The sequence below is a fragment of the Puccinia triticina genome, chromosome 1A (genome assembly GCF_026914185.1).
Source record: "Puccinia triticina chromosome 1A, complete sequence".
NCBI classification, from domain to species: Eukaryota; Fungi; Basidiomycota; class Pucciniomycetes; order Pucciniales; family Pucciniaceae; genus Puccinia; species Puccinia triticina.
In genome coordinates this window covers 3,509,247-3,523,117 of record NC_070558.1, presented here as the reverse complement: position 1 = coordinate 3,523,117, position 13,871 = coordinate 3,509,247, and the positions used below count along the sequence as shown (strand labels likewise).

At 46.0% G+C, this 13,871-nt stretch overlaps 3 protein-coding genes across 3 annotated transcripts; 1 reads left to right on the top strand and 2 right to left on the bottom strand.

Moving 5' to 3' along the window:
- Nucleotides 1-1,885: 1,885 nt before the first annotated feature.
- Nucleotides 1,886-3,082, top strand: PtA15_1A436 (uncharacterized protein; the record flags this gene model as incomplete). Its single annotated transcript, XM_053165464.1, has 4 exons — nucleotides 1,886-2,146; nucleotides 2,254-2,389; nucleotides 2,474-2,885; nucleotides 3,040-3,082. 4 exons carry the CDS (start codon nucleotides 1,886-1,888, stop codon nucleotides 3,080-3,082), a joined length of 852 nt encoding a protein of 283 aa, XP_053016653.1.
- Nucleotides 3,083-6,264: 3,182 nt separating this feature from the next.
- Nucleotides 6,265-8,004, bottom strand: PtA15_1A435 (uncharacterized protein; the record flags this gene model as incomplete). The annotated part of the gene is made up of 10 exons (XM_053165463.1): nucleotides 6,265-6,397; nucleotides 6,485-6,579; nucleotides 6,666-6,706; nucleotides 6,783-6,816; nucleotides 6,884-6,949; nucleotides 7,061-7,318; nucleotides 7,427-7,610; nucleotides 7,684-7,747; nucleotides 7,827-7,847; nucleotides 7,947-8,004. 10 exons carry the CDS (start codon nucleotides 8,002-8,004, stop codon nucleotides 6,265-6,267), a joined length of 954 nt encoding a protein of 317 aa, XP_053016652.1.
- A 939-nt stretch (nucleotides 8,005-8,943) lies between these two features.
- On the bottom strand, nucleotides 8,944-10,768 carry PtA15_1A434 (uncharacterized protein; the record flags this gene model as incomplete). The annotated part of the gene is made up of 9 exons (XM_053165462.1): nucleotides 8,944-8,991; nucleotides 9,064-9,272; nucleotides 9,343-9,484; nucleotides 9,565-9,735; nucleotides 9,819-9,917; nucleotides 10,019-10,054; nucleotides 10,165-10,292; nucleotides 10,381-10,472; nucleotides 10,554-10,768. 9 exons carry the CDS (start codon nucleotides 10,766-10,768, stop codon nucleotides 8,944-8,946), a joined length of 1,140 nt encoding a protein of 379 aa, XP_053016651.1.
- Between the last annotated feature and the right edge of the window lie 3,103 nt (nucleotides 10,769-13,871).

The following is a 13,871-nucleotide window of genomic DNA, read 5'->3' as shown; positions in this document are numbered from 1 at the left end:
TGTAAGCCTCCCATTGGGAATGGGAGATGCTTCGCATCGGGGTGCTCCGCACCCCCAGTCCCGGTATTTATGTAGTTAAGTCAGCAACGAGTGGGGCCACTTCAAATTTTTTTCAATAATTTTCCGTCACTTCGAACGGCGTTCAGAAAAGACGCAAGGAAGTGCGTCCGTGGTGTAGCTGTACACAAACTTAACCCAAGTCCCTTGCTGCTGCGGGCGTCTGGTCTTGCGAAGCAAGCCTCCGACAGCCCTCGGCAGGAGGGACTTGCGCGCTATCACCCCCTTTCGCAGAGCCTAGAATCTGGGTTTGGCTGGGTGGTTTATTCAAACCATCACAGTTTGTTGCCCTCTCAACATTATACTTTGAAAATTTGCTTGGCACATAGCCTTGCTTCTTGCCTGTCATTGGATACAATCTGAGTTAAGTCACACAATTCCTTCACAGAGAAATAAATTATCAAAGTAAATAAAAACTTGGATTTTACTGAAGCCGAGTAACAGAAGAGGTCCGTGCTCAATGACTTGGACATATAGTTTTTTTTTCGACTTACAGTTAATTTTCATGATCACATTAAAGGACTAAACCCGCGTATATACGTACATAGAAAGTTCATCCATCCAATCACTCTCAACAAGCCGGCAACATCGATCACTCTCAACAAACCGGCAACACCAATCCCCACCAAAAATACCGAGTTGACCATTTCCTGCCATGAGTGAACCAGTACCAAATCCCAACGCTATTCCTCCAGAGCTACATTCCAAACATCAGAATGAGAAGAGTGAGGGCTGTCTTTTTTCCGTTTGAAGGAGCCGGCCATGGATTGGGTTCATGACTCGTTGGCCTATGCTCTTCAGAGGACCCCGGAGAGCCCCTACCAAGCCGCCTCATGTAACACGTATCCGGGGGACATTTTTTTGCAAAATGCTCCTCATGTAAATCAGCAAATATGTATCTAAATTGTTTTTTTTTTCCAAGATGTTCCTAATGTAATTGGTATATTTTGGGCTTGCATGGAAAGAAAAACCAATTATTTAGGTCTTGGGTTCAATTCCCAGCCGAAAAAGTTTTTTTTTTTGTCTAATTTTGCCCCGGTGGGCCTTTCTCCCATAAAATCCTCCTCATGTACTACGTATCCAAACTGGGTCCAAGTGGGAAAAACCCAATTTTCCCACGTATACAAAACCCGGAATTGGCAAAATTTACATGAGGCGGCTTGTTCGGGGCTTTCCGGGGTCCTCTCTTCAGCAACATTTGAAACGGATTCGCTGTCGGACATGACGGCGATGATTGTCCACTCTATCAGGCAATCCTGAGACACGTGTTAGATCTTTGAGGCGTAGCTCCTGTATCGCAAAAGCTCTCAGTACCGTTGAACTTCCGGTAAAAGACAAGTATACATACTTTTGGTGGTTTACTATCAGCCAAACCTGCTACGAGCTACCTAGTCACTATTAGCGAGCACGGTCCTCCAGGTAGCTGTGTGCCAAACACGCTATGTATTAACCAGAGAGTCCGTGCTCTCATTTTGTGATTAATTTCTGCAGATCTGGGTTATAGACTCGGTAACAGTGATGAGGTTGATTTGTCTTGTTTAATTTTTCAGGACATACTTGTATGAGTACATAAAGAAGAAAAAAAATACAAGTCTCAGCGCTTGCATGTTGGGCTGATCTTAAGCAAAAAAAAACAAAAGCTTATCGTGTAATGAGTGAGGTACAAGGGCAAAAGAGAAAAGAGGGGTGAAAAACCCATTCTGCGTCCGCCAGAATGGGGAGGTACGGTATAAGTCCCTCCTGACGGAGGCTCGCTTCGCGAGTTCAGCCTACCCCCCGGGGGCCCGAAGTCTCGAGGGACTTTGTTGAGTTCGAGCTGTACAACCCCATGCATGATTCTGCACAGCAAGCTCGAAATCAAGTCCAAGCTTTCGACATTCCAAAGACAACACCAGTCACCCTTTCGCTCCCATCTTACCCTCTTCCTCCCAGCTCAGTCCACTTTCCGATACACTCTGCCCCCTCCCCATGGCATCAGCAGGATTTCCTCTCAGCGTTCTACGCACACATACTCTTGCAACCCTTAAACATGTCTGCACAACTAAAAGCAGATCTCCCTCCCCCATCATACGCACTTATTCCGAGCTCAGTCGGTGCCCCCTCCGAATGGCCTCAGCAACATTCCATCTTGGCTTTTTAGGTGCCCCTGCTCGCAAAGTGAATCCTGCAACATCTCTATCTTGAACCTTTGAGCAGTTCCGAAAGAAATCTGAAGCTACTCATACCACACCCGACTCGCCAGAACTTGCCGAACGCAATCGCTTTTTGGATCTCCACGCCGGGCATAAGGACGCAGCCCAGCTGTTTGGTAAACTTCTCGACACTGCTGGATGTGAGTGAATCTCCTTGGTTGATTCCGAGCTACAGAACATCAACTGATCTTCTTGCATCTTTGATAATTCCAACCAATCTGAAGTGGAAAAGGTGCGAGAACACAACAACCAACTAGCCAGTGTTTTTCGCTCCTCGGACCTGAGCACTCAAAACCAAGGAACTGTCAGCTACGAATGGCGGCATTTTACTCAGGGCAGAAAAGGATCCCTGGACCACCTCAAGGAGGAGCTTGAACTCACCGATGAAGCAGATAGAGACAAAATCAATACCCTGATCCGGCGGGCTCACTTTGTCCGATTCCCCGAGGTCGACGCTTCAACATTGAAAGGAGATCAGATGCTTGCTGCACTTGACGGTTCCACCGCTTCCGCAGCAAATGAACTCAAGCCGGTTGACTCAATCCAGTGGGCTGCCGATATAGTCCGGCGAGGTTTCGATGCCGAATATCAGAGACACGATGTGATTGTTGCTCCAACCCTCGAGAAATTACAAAGGTTTGCAGGGCAATGGAAAAGAGATAAATACAAGGCACCTTATACTTCGATTATCGGCCCCACCATGAGCGGCAAAACTCGATTACTCAAGGAGCTAGCTAAGCACGTCTGCGTGGCCTATATCTGTCTCCGACCTCCCGGCTCCACTGGCCAGCCTCCTCGGTCCGAACTTGCCAAGCACTTCTTCCCCGATTTGAAAGCGGGGCAGGATCTGGAGACGCACTATTCTTACTTGTTGGCTGCAATTTTGAACACCGCCTCTGAATTCTTTTCAAGGCCAGATATAGGGGCTAGAAGCTTGAAAGATCGACTAGCTGCGTGGTTTGATTACAGTTTCCAACTGGACAAGATTTCGAAGGCTGAATACAACGCCAATGTCGAAAAAGAAATGAAGAGCATAGAGGCAAACGGCATGCAGCCGATACAATTCCTCGGCGCTGCGGCTACGAGGATGAGTCAAAGTGTTGGATTCGAAGGAGACGGAGGGCTCAAGATGCTCTTGGCGATAGACGAGGCCGGCAACCTAGTCAATCAGATCGACGAAAAACTCCGAATCCCATACTTTTGCGTATTCCGTCGAGTTTTATCGCACATACCTGTCAAAACGGGGTTCTTTGGCCTCGTCACCGATACAACCTCGCGGGTTGCTAACTTTAATCCGGCGCTAACCCGAGACCCCAGCTTACGGTACCTCGGTTTAGGCGTCGAATTATTTCCACCGATCTACCAAATCTCATCAATTGATGTCTTTGTCCCGAAAGCACCGAGCTCATGGGATGAGTTGCTATCGGCGGAACGGCTCTTCAGCTATGGCTCCCCATTTTATGGGTTGTATTTCAAGGGTTACATGGAAGGTATAATGAAAGATCAGCCAGGTACTGTCGTCGAATACATCTCGAGTATTGCAGAGGCAAAATTAGTGTGTAGTTCTGGAGCGGTTTCTACCGAAGCAATGAAATTGTCCCCCTCGCAGTACTTCGCCATATTGGGCTCTGTGATACAGACCCGGGTGTCCTCGTATTCGCCCATGAACACGGAACTCGTCGCGAGTCACGCGGCGCATTGTATGTTTATCGACTCGGCTCGAGAAATGGTTGTCAGCGACTATCCCCCGCAGTTCGTATACGCATTAGCGGCTAACAGAATTCTCGCATCCAACGAGACGCATTGGATCAAGTGCATCAATCTTCTTGCTGTTGCAGTAAACAAAGGACACGTTCACGTCGGAGACGTCGGAGAAACGGCGACCAGATTGATATTGATACGCGCTATGCAGAAAACCAAGGCAATTCCTTGTAACAGAACCGATTCGATCCCCGATGGATATTCAGTGCGATTGGCAGATTTCCTCGAAACCTTGACCGGCAAAGACCCATATACCGTGGATTTTGGCTGTATCGCGAAAGGCCACAAAGAAAGACTCTTAAAAGAAGGACGGGTATTTTTCAACCACTTTACCCGGATTTCATACACGCCCAGCGCCAGTGACTTCTTGGAGTTTCTGTACCGAGGTGTTGCGGTCCAATGTAAGCCTAGTCAAAATGGGTTGGACGAGCTTTTCCCGATTTATCTCGCCCGCAAATCCCAATCTCCAAAACTAGACCTCGAAAACATCACGTTTTGCGGTATTCAAACAAAAAATGTGGCAGGACCCACTGCCTGGGATGAAAGTCATCAATGGTCAAAAAGTCATGCCAAGATTCGAGGCATCAACAACCCTTATCTTGTCCTGTTATTCGACTTGAGAACCTCCTCTCATAAGGCTTCAGAATGGAAAACGCCGTCAGACTCCGATGACATCGGAAGAGTTTCGTACCAGTTTCTTGGTCTGAATGATATTGCTTGTCTTACGTCTGAGATGCGCTTCGCGCTAAAGCAGTTGATTAAGGCGGTACCAAATGACTTGCTGAAACTTTACGATGAACCTAATGTAGACTTGGAAAGTACAAAACAATGGATCAAACAATTGAGCCCAGTTTTCTATCCGAGGGGTCCTGAGCAACGGTACCTCAAGCACTTGTAGCTTCCCAGAAACCACCCAAACTGTCCAAAACCGACTCAGGGGCAAAAAAATGGTCAAGCAGCACCCCACAAAAGGTGTCCAAGCGAACCTGTAAGTCTTACGTTTCATTGAACAGGCTAGTCTGAATGAAGTCCTGATTAGCTTTTATTTCTCAGGACAAATCTCCGATCATTTCAGAGTTCAGCCACCCTCCTTGGCTTTGGACGGCCCTTTCCGTCGACTTCTAGACTTTTGGCAATCACAATGCCCTTCTGTTTTCGTTGAATCCTCTCACTCTTCTCTTGTCATCCGCACTATCCTCTTTTCATCAAACAGTCTTGTTCTTTTCTCACTCACCCTACTCATTTCTTTCATTAGTCCCAACCTATTTTGTTTTCCTCCCTTCAATCCGTTGTATCCACATATTCAAGCTGTTGAGTAGCCGTTTAGCGATAAGGAAAAAGTCTGCAAGTATTCGATGGTAGATACAATAGTCGATCTGAAGTTGTTTTCAATGGTTGCTAAGGGGCAAGCAGTAAGATTGGTGTTCTCTCGAATAGAAAGTTCATTGACTGCAGAAGAAATACAGCACTTCCCAACACCATTTTTGTACGCCTCCCCATCCTCAGTCCTGTGTTGAACCCGGTGTGGCTACAGTCATATTGGGGAGTAAAATTGCACCTCCTACAAATTTGAGTTTCAGAGGTTGAGATTTAGATCATGGAAATCTTCTCGCTTTCTAGGATCCAGTGCCATCATGATGGTTGAAGTGCCCCGTTCTCGCCAGCTTGAGAGCGAGCAGGTCAGAGCGGCTCCGGTTGGGCCCCGGAAGCCATTTTGCATCCTGTACAGCCATTTGTACAGATGGCCGGATGCGTAATAATTTGGTAGCCTAAAAAAAGCTCTCAAATGCATTATGTAAGTGGTCCTAGAAAGCTAGTACGCTATATCAGTTTCCAAATGGATAGACACAGGACTTCATAAGGGAGGATTTCGATGAGCGTGAGCGATGGGATGGGTCACTGGGTTGGGTTTCACTCGCTATCAAAAAATCCCTTGGACCAAAGTTCTCTTTTTTTTCGCAGTGCACCGGAGGAACCATGCTAGAGACCTTGTTACGAAAGGCTTCAAGCATTTTTCCTCAGTGAATCCCAGGAAGGAATGAACATTTTATTTCAAGATCTCGTTCGGAAGCACACAGAAAATTGTAGCTTTCAATCACAGTATGTAAAATGCCGCAATGAAATTCGAATTCAAAATGACCAGGGTGTCCGCTTTCTACACATTTCGAAAAGCTCACGCGGATGTAATTGAAGATCTCCACAAGATGGTTCTGCAAGTTTTACAGCCAAAACCTCCGGAGGATTTTGAAATTATCTAGTTCACCTTGACCTTTTCTTTAACGAGTGCCTCGCAGAAGTTCCAAAATTGCTTTCCAAGGATTCCCTCGGGGTCTTGGGCGAGCCTCGAGGTCTTTGTTACCTTCACGAACGGGCAGAGGTAAGCAGACCTAAAAAAAATACACCGGCAAGTGAGATTGGGCAATATACGTTTATCGCTAACTCACAGCGGAGCTTCCAAGTAAAAAGCCCCTCACCTCAAATCCTTGGTCTCCACTTCCGAGTCTGTAGCGCCGTACAGTAAATTGATGGCTCCATCCTCCGGAGTTAATAAAAGCCAGCTTTTAACCCACTAAAAAAACAAGGTCACACTTCATGAGATCACAACAGTCTATGTCTCTCAAAATTGTATAGGATGACAACGATACGGTAGCTTACATCAAAAACTTTCAAGATGGGGTACTGCTCTACCCATATGCCTATATTCCAATATGCATAAATACGCAATGAATTCAGTCGACACCCATTCAAAATTCACCTCCTATGTCTGCTTACCCGTTACGATGTTAGTATTTACTCCACCGGGATGCTTTGAAGTTTTATTTCAGAAGTGATCAGCATCAAGGTGTTTTGGTAGCGACAAGTTGAGGTCTTACAGCCGATGTACAAATGATTTTTGTGTGGTTGAGCCTTTTTTGCAACTCGTTGGTAAAAAGAATGTTCTTTAAAGCAGACCCAGGGAAGCAGCTCTTGCTAGTCAATTTTTATTTTAGTCAAGGGGAGCTGAGAGTTTTGGCGGGCTTTGATGTCATAACCTGATGAGATGAACTTGCCATTAATTTGCTTAAGCCATACCTATCCATCATTCCGAAACAGTGCTCATTCAAATTTTTTAGCGACGAGAAATCTGGGGTACCCCATACCCAAGAATGGGCATTACTGGAGACATTCACAATTCGTACGTGCGAACCAGGTTCTTGCGACGTCTTTTCAAGCAGATTGAGTAGAGGGATCGTGAATGCAAAGTGACCTGTGGCATTGCAGGCATGGATTTCGATGCCATCTTCGCTCAACTGATATGGGGCAAATGCCTAGATAACCGTCAGCAGAAAAAATAGTCAGAAACACAAAACGATTGTTGCCGCCATGATAATGTACTGGTGGGTTCAGATCAAGAAAGAAAACAAATCAACTCAGACTACTCCAGCATTATTGACCAGAATATCGAGCCTTTTTTCCAGCTTGAGGAACTCTTGAGCTGCCGAATGAGCAGAGTTGAGTGAGGTGATGTCCAACTTTAAAAATTGAGGGTCAGAGTCTGGTACAATCGCCTTGATCTTTTCGATCGCACTTTTAGCTCGAGTGGCGTCTCGACATGCCAGACTTGCGGCCAGAAATCGGCTTGTTAGGTTCCTTTGTAAACGTGTGCTTGAGAATGTTGAGATATTTCGCTTACTAGGTCTTTGCACCGTGGCGAACGAGCTCTAACGCAGTGACGTAGCCTATGCCGCTATTCGCCCCTATGATGAATGGCAAGAGCAAGACAGTCAGTACACTCGACTGGATGTCTCATGGTCAATTTCGGAATGAATTTTTTACCTGTCACAATCGCAACTCGGCCTTTGGTGAACGAGATGATGGCAGACACTCATGAGCATCGTAGCACATACCAGGCGCCCATGTTACTTACGCCAGTCAAGAAAAAAATGTTCAACTCACCATGGAGATCTGGGATCTGATCGGCTGTCCATCGAGGTCGTTCAAAAAGCCCAAACATCCTGATTGCTCCGAGGATTCAGATGGTGTTGAGTGCAAAAGATTCTGTACAGTAACCCACGGCTCGGAATATCATTTGGTGTCATTTGAAAATCCAACCTACATGCTGCGGGGGGTTTCACAATAACTATTACCGGGGAAAGAGTTCGAGCGCTCGCCAATATATGAGGACCATATTTTAAGCGAGTGCGTCAACCAACTTTTGTGCCCCGCGAAGCGAAAATTCTTTTTCGCGAAAACCCCCTAATCTGTACCACGTGCCCCAGATTTACGATGTCAATAGTTGGATAAAGTGGTGTGAATTTGCCGGCATACTACCCAATACTACCTTCCATTTTTTGTCTGCGATATGTAGCAACACTGTGATCACGAAATTTGGAAATGGCAATGCAACAAAATGAAACTCAAGTAACATGAAGATTCTAACAAGATATCGCTTCATTTGAAGCTACATGATGGAGACGTACATGGAGGACCCATAATTGAAGGCCATTCCCGGAAAAATCAGAAACAGATTGAGGGCGAGTGTGCCTCCAAAACCAAAATGTAATGTTAAAAGAAAAAAATGAAAGTTCCAAATCAGAGACATAGCCGGACAGGGTAGAAGCGCAAACAAGAACGGCGGATTGCAATTGAAATTTGCAATTTGTATTATGTCCGACCAAACAGCAAAATACGACATGTGCCTAGCTTGACAAAGCCTGCCCCAAGGCGTTTTCCAGCGTCACTAGGTTACATAATTACCCAATGTTGAATGCGCCATGATGATGAATCCATACCGATTTGGTAACCAAGATTTGAATAGCTTCAAAGTATTTGGCTCAATTTGCAAGCCAAACTTGGGGGAGAAGAACCTTGTAAATTAGGCTTCAGTCTCAGGCAGGGCCTCTTCATTCAGAAAAATCTACACTGAACAGTTTTTAGACAAGTTGCTATGTAATCACAGAGGCGTATGTGATTCAATGCGGAGCGGTTTCCAAAATTCGCCCTATCAGAACCGAAAAAAGCACCGATTTTCTGGTCAACAGAAACGGGGAAGATAGACGAATTAGATGCATACCTGCAACCAAATGCGATACATTTTCAACTTTCGAGCCCGGTTCAGCAGTAGCCTTCGATCAACGACCAGTTTGATCGGTTCAAACTTGCAGCTCGGTTGCTTCATTTCATTCGGAGCCGACTTGGGCGGGCTTGTCTCGGTGGCTTCAACATGAGAGTTGGGGGGAGAGTCTACTTGTATGTCCTGACAAATGATTTCGGCGAGTTCATCTAAGAAGTATGAAAGGAATCACACGCTGTTAAAATCGATCCATATAGTAAGGTAAATCAGGCCATCTACCCTTGTCAAAAAAGTAAACGCGTGTCCCGTCTCCCCTGACATATAGATTAGCTTCCAGGAATCGAGATCCCTTCATCCTCAATTGTGCGAGATCATAGCGTCCATAATCACGAAACAGTAATTTCCCCCCGGGTTTGAGCATCTACATGAGTAGATTTATTTTGTCAGCAAATGATAGCAAATGTTGGTACCTATGCTGGAAAAACAATAATCAATACTAACTTTCCACAAGTTACGAACGGTTTGTGACCACTCCTTAGGGTGTAAAGCGCTGAAGCAGAAAATCATAATAATCACGTCCAACGATTGGGATGTAATCTGCTCGGGTATATCAGACGAGCTCATGTCCCATACGGCTCCTAGACATTTTTTGGGGTCATAGAGAGGGTTTTTCTGTGTTGATCAGCCCGTAAGGAACCAAACTGTTTATGAATCATCAAAGAGCGGATAGTGTTCACGAGGATAGAGCAACCAACCTTCACGAGTTCAACTGCTTTCGCCGAATAATCCAGCGCATAGAGGAATAGCTCTGGGTTCTGATTGGCAGCCAAGATTGGGAAAGCCGTGTTTCCCGGCTAGTATGTACTTAATCGATACAATTAGGTGTTAGTAGAGTTGGGCTTAATTTGTCTATCAATTCAACACATCTACCATATGTCTGAGATCGGAAACTGACCCCACATCCTAGTTCAGCTATTCGGATAGGACCATACTTGGGAGCCAGAAGTTGATGGTTTTTGTGATACGAATGAGAATTTATTTAACAAGTCGCTTATTTGAGCCATCGAAAATGGATAAATTGGCAAGTTGCCAGTGACATACATCTGGTCTAACAGCCTGTTCCAAAATCGGGAACTCGTTCCGCAACCATGCTCGATCTTTAAAAAACGTATCCTTCCGAGTTGCGTAAAACGTTTCCCAAAATTCGGCTGGTGCTTCATTGAACTTGACTATATAATCGTGTAATTCAATGATTTTTCAGTTTACGTCTCTGTCTAACAGAAAAGGAACAAGCCTTTGTTTAATGAAAATGCACACCTTTCATATCATGTGGGACTGGATTAGCTGCTTGCTTCATGGTGGCATCCTCCGCAAATTTTTGTTGTTCCTCGTTCCATTCGACGTTATCCCTAGATTATTTTGTTGGCCTGATTAGTACATCGTTTCAGTCAAGTGATGTGAAAATGGGAAATTTCAAACAGCAAACCGACCAGGCGTTGAACTCCCACGGGTCGGCATTATCATCTTTCCATTGGCGTCTCCCAATTTTCGATGTTGGATTAGGGACAAAGTCCGCGGATGGATCGGCGGGGATATCAGACACTTTGGGTAAGGGAGCCTTGAATGCTATTGCGCTCGCATCGTGGTCTTCGTCAGCGGGATCGATCTTGCCTCGGGGGAGGGTGAATGGCTTAGCATGCTTCATTAGACCGGTAAGCGATACGTTGAGGGTGATGATATTATTCGTCCGGTTTCTGAATGCCAATAACTGGGCCAGGATGGTCTGATCACCTCCAGAAGGTTGCGCCGTGGTTGGGGTCGCAGAAACTTGAAAGCGGCGAGACGGGGATTCGAACCCTCGCAGTACCTCAAAAGCTATATAACCCCTGCATCGTGTGCGCCTGCATCTTTGTGCTCGGGTAGGGATGTAAATGGGTCGGTTCGGCCCGCAAAGACCCGAGACCCGATGGTTTTTGGGTCGGGTTTGGGCAGCCTTCAGGCCTCTGTTAGAAAATCCGACCCGACCCATTGAGACCCGATTAGATTTTCGGGTCGGGCTTGGGCAGGGTTTTTCCCATTCGGGTCGGCCCATGAACCCGATTGCGACCCGACTAACCACGCTTTGGGTGGGACTAAAGATCAGTCCCACCACCAAGTACCTTCTCAACCACCGATGGCGCGCTCGAAAAGAAACAGAATCGTTCAATCATCGGCATCCTCGGAAGCTGCCGATATCGAAGTGGCTGAATCTGCCCCCATCAGTCAGAAAGAAGTAGCTACTCCAGCAGAATCCCAGAAAACCCCAACGGAAAATCAAGTTCTTGATCTCACTACCGATTCCGATCAAGCCAAGAAGAAGCGCAAGGCCACCAGCGATATCTGGGCCCATTCCCAGAAGAAGGTGCAGGGTCTGTTAAATTAAATTTTTCTGTTTTTTTTTTGGCCTGGTCTCCTGGAATACTAATTTCATTGAATTATTATTACCCCAGCAAATGGCGTGAAGGCAGCCTGTGTTTATTGTCAAGCTCAGTTGGATGGGAAAAGCTTGAACGGAACCAAACACCTTTGGCGCCACCTAGAGCGATGTACCTCCTTTGCAACATCGAGCAAGCAATCTTTGCTGAAACTTGCGGACGGGTCGTTGTCGTCATCAACTTGGAACTTTTCCCCGGAGAAATCTCGAGAAATATTGATGCAAATGATTATCGCGCATGAACATCCTTTCACTCTAGTCGAGCAGCCCCTCTTCTGAGCAATTGTTAACTCGTTGCAACCAAGATTCAAACTCCTTAGCCGTGGTACCGCCAAAGCCGAGATCATCAATCTCTATAATTCAATGAAAACCCAACTCATGATCGATATTCAAGACGTTGATCGTATGGCCTTGACGACTGATGTCTGGACATCATCCAACCAGACACCTTTCATGGTGATCACTTCTCATTTCATCGACTCCAACTGGAACCTCAACAAAAGAATACTTTCATTTAAGCATTTTCCGACTCCTCATACTGGTCTAGCCATTGCTGAGCAGTTGCTTACCACTATCGCCAAATGGAAGATATTCAATAAGGTTGGCTTTATAACCGTGGACAATGCACTCGCAAATGATGTCGGCCTAGCTCGAGTCTGCTCTGTTCTGAAAGATCGAAGCAGTGATCCACCCGATATGAATGGACAATTTTTCCATGTCCGTTGTGCTGCTCATGTAATCAATCTGATTGTGAAGGACGGCCTCAAGCACGTCTCCTATTCCATCAACAAGATTCGGGATGCCGTTCAATATGCTAGAAGTACTCCTTCTCGCAAGCAGCTCTTCAGGGAGGCCATCGAGCTAGCTAGCATAGAAGGAGTACAAGCCCTCCCCTCGCTCGACGTTCCAACCCGCTGGAACTCGACTTATCTGATGTTGAAATCAGCTATTCCTTACAAAGATGCATTCGATACCTTGGCCTTGCAAGATGCCAACTTCACCGACTGCCCGACCCCCACCGAGTGGCAGGAAATATTGACTATGAAGGACTTTTTGGCCATATTTAATTCTGGTGAGGATTATTTTCCAGTTAGATTTTATTTCAATGACTTTCCGAATCATATTCTAAAAGGTCCTTCTGTTTTACTACCCACTTTGTAGCCACAAATAAACTCGCTATGACCAAATATCCAACGGCTCCTGCGGTTTATAAATACATGAAAAAGATCGATGCGCAGCTCAAATCAAGTTTGAACAACGGCCAAGCAGACCTTATCGACCTAATCAATCCAATGAGAGAGAAATTTGACAAGTACTGGGAAAAAATGAAGGATTTTGCCGCAATCAACCTTGTTTTCGATCCCCGCTGTAAACTGGCTATGATAGAATTCCTTCTCGCTGACGAGCTCAGTACCGATGAAGCAGAAAGTAGTATCAATTCTATCAAAAAGACCCTCTTGACCTGGTTTAGCGAAATCTTATCAAAGAAAACGAAGCCACATGGGGACGGACAATCCGCAGATACGAATCAAGCCCGAGTTGATAAGCTAACTTTGACTCAAGATGACGACGATGTTGACTTGCGTTTCAAAAAATATGTTTCTGCAATGCACTCCGCCCAAGTGGTATCAACAACCGCCGAGCTTGACCTCTACCTTCAAGAACCCCCGGTCGTGAACGATTCTCGGAATTTCTCGATTCTTGCCTGGTGGAGCACCCACTCTGGCAGATTTCCGAATCTCGCCAAGCTTGCTAGATTGTTATTAATGGTCCCAATGACATCGATTGCTTCCGAGTCTGCATTCTCAACCGGCGGGAGAGTACTCTGCGACTATCGAACCAGGTTGAAGCCAGAAACACTCGAGGCCCTCATTTGTGCGCAAGATTGGATCCGCTGCAAGGAGGGTCTATACCCTGACCCTGATACCAAGGTGGAGGAAATTGATTAATAACTAAATACTTCCTTGATTTCATCTCTTTAAATTCTACAAAAATAAACCCAGCTACTATACACAATACTAGTCTATTGTTTTTCTTTCTCTATGAAAATTTACAGTCTAATTCTCATTTGTGAGATCGGGTCGGCCCAAGACCCGACCCGGACCCGACCCGGACCCAACTCTTCATTAATGGATTTGGGTTTGGGCAGTACATTTGCAGTTTTGTCCCGACCCAACCCGACCCGGTGCTCACGTCGGGTCGGGTTTGGGCACCATTTTCCGACCCGAACCCAACCCGTTTACATCCCTATGCTCGGGCAACACCACCCGCAAACGGGTGTGGTTTTCTCCGCAGCCACACCCAGTGGTTTTCCTGCGGAACTCGCGCGGCCCCC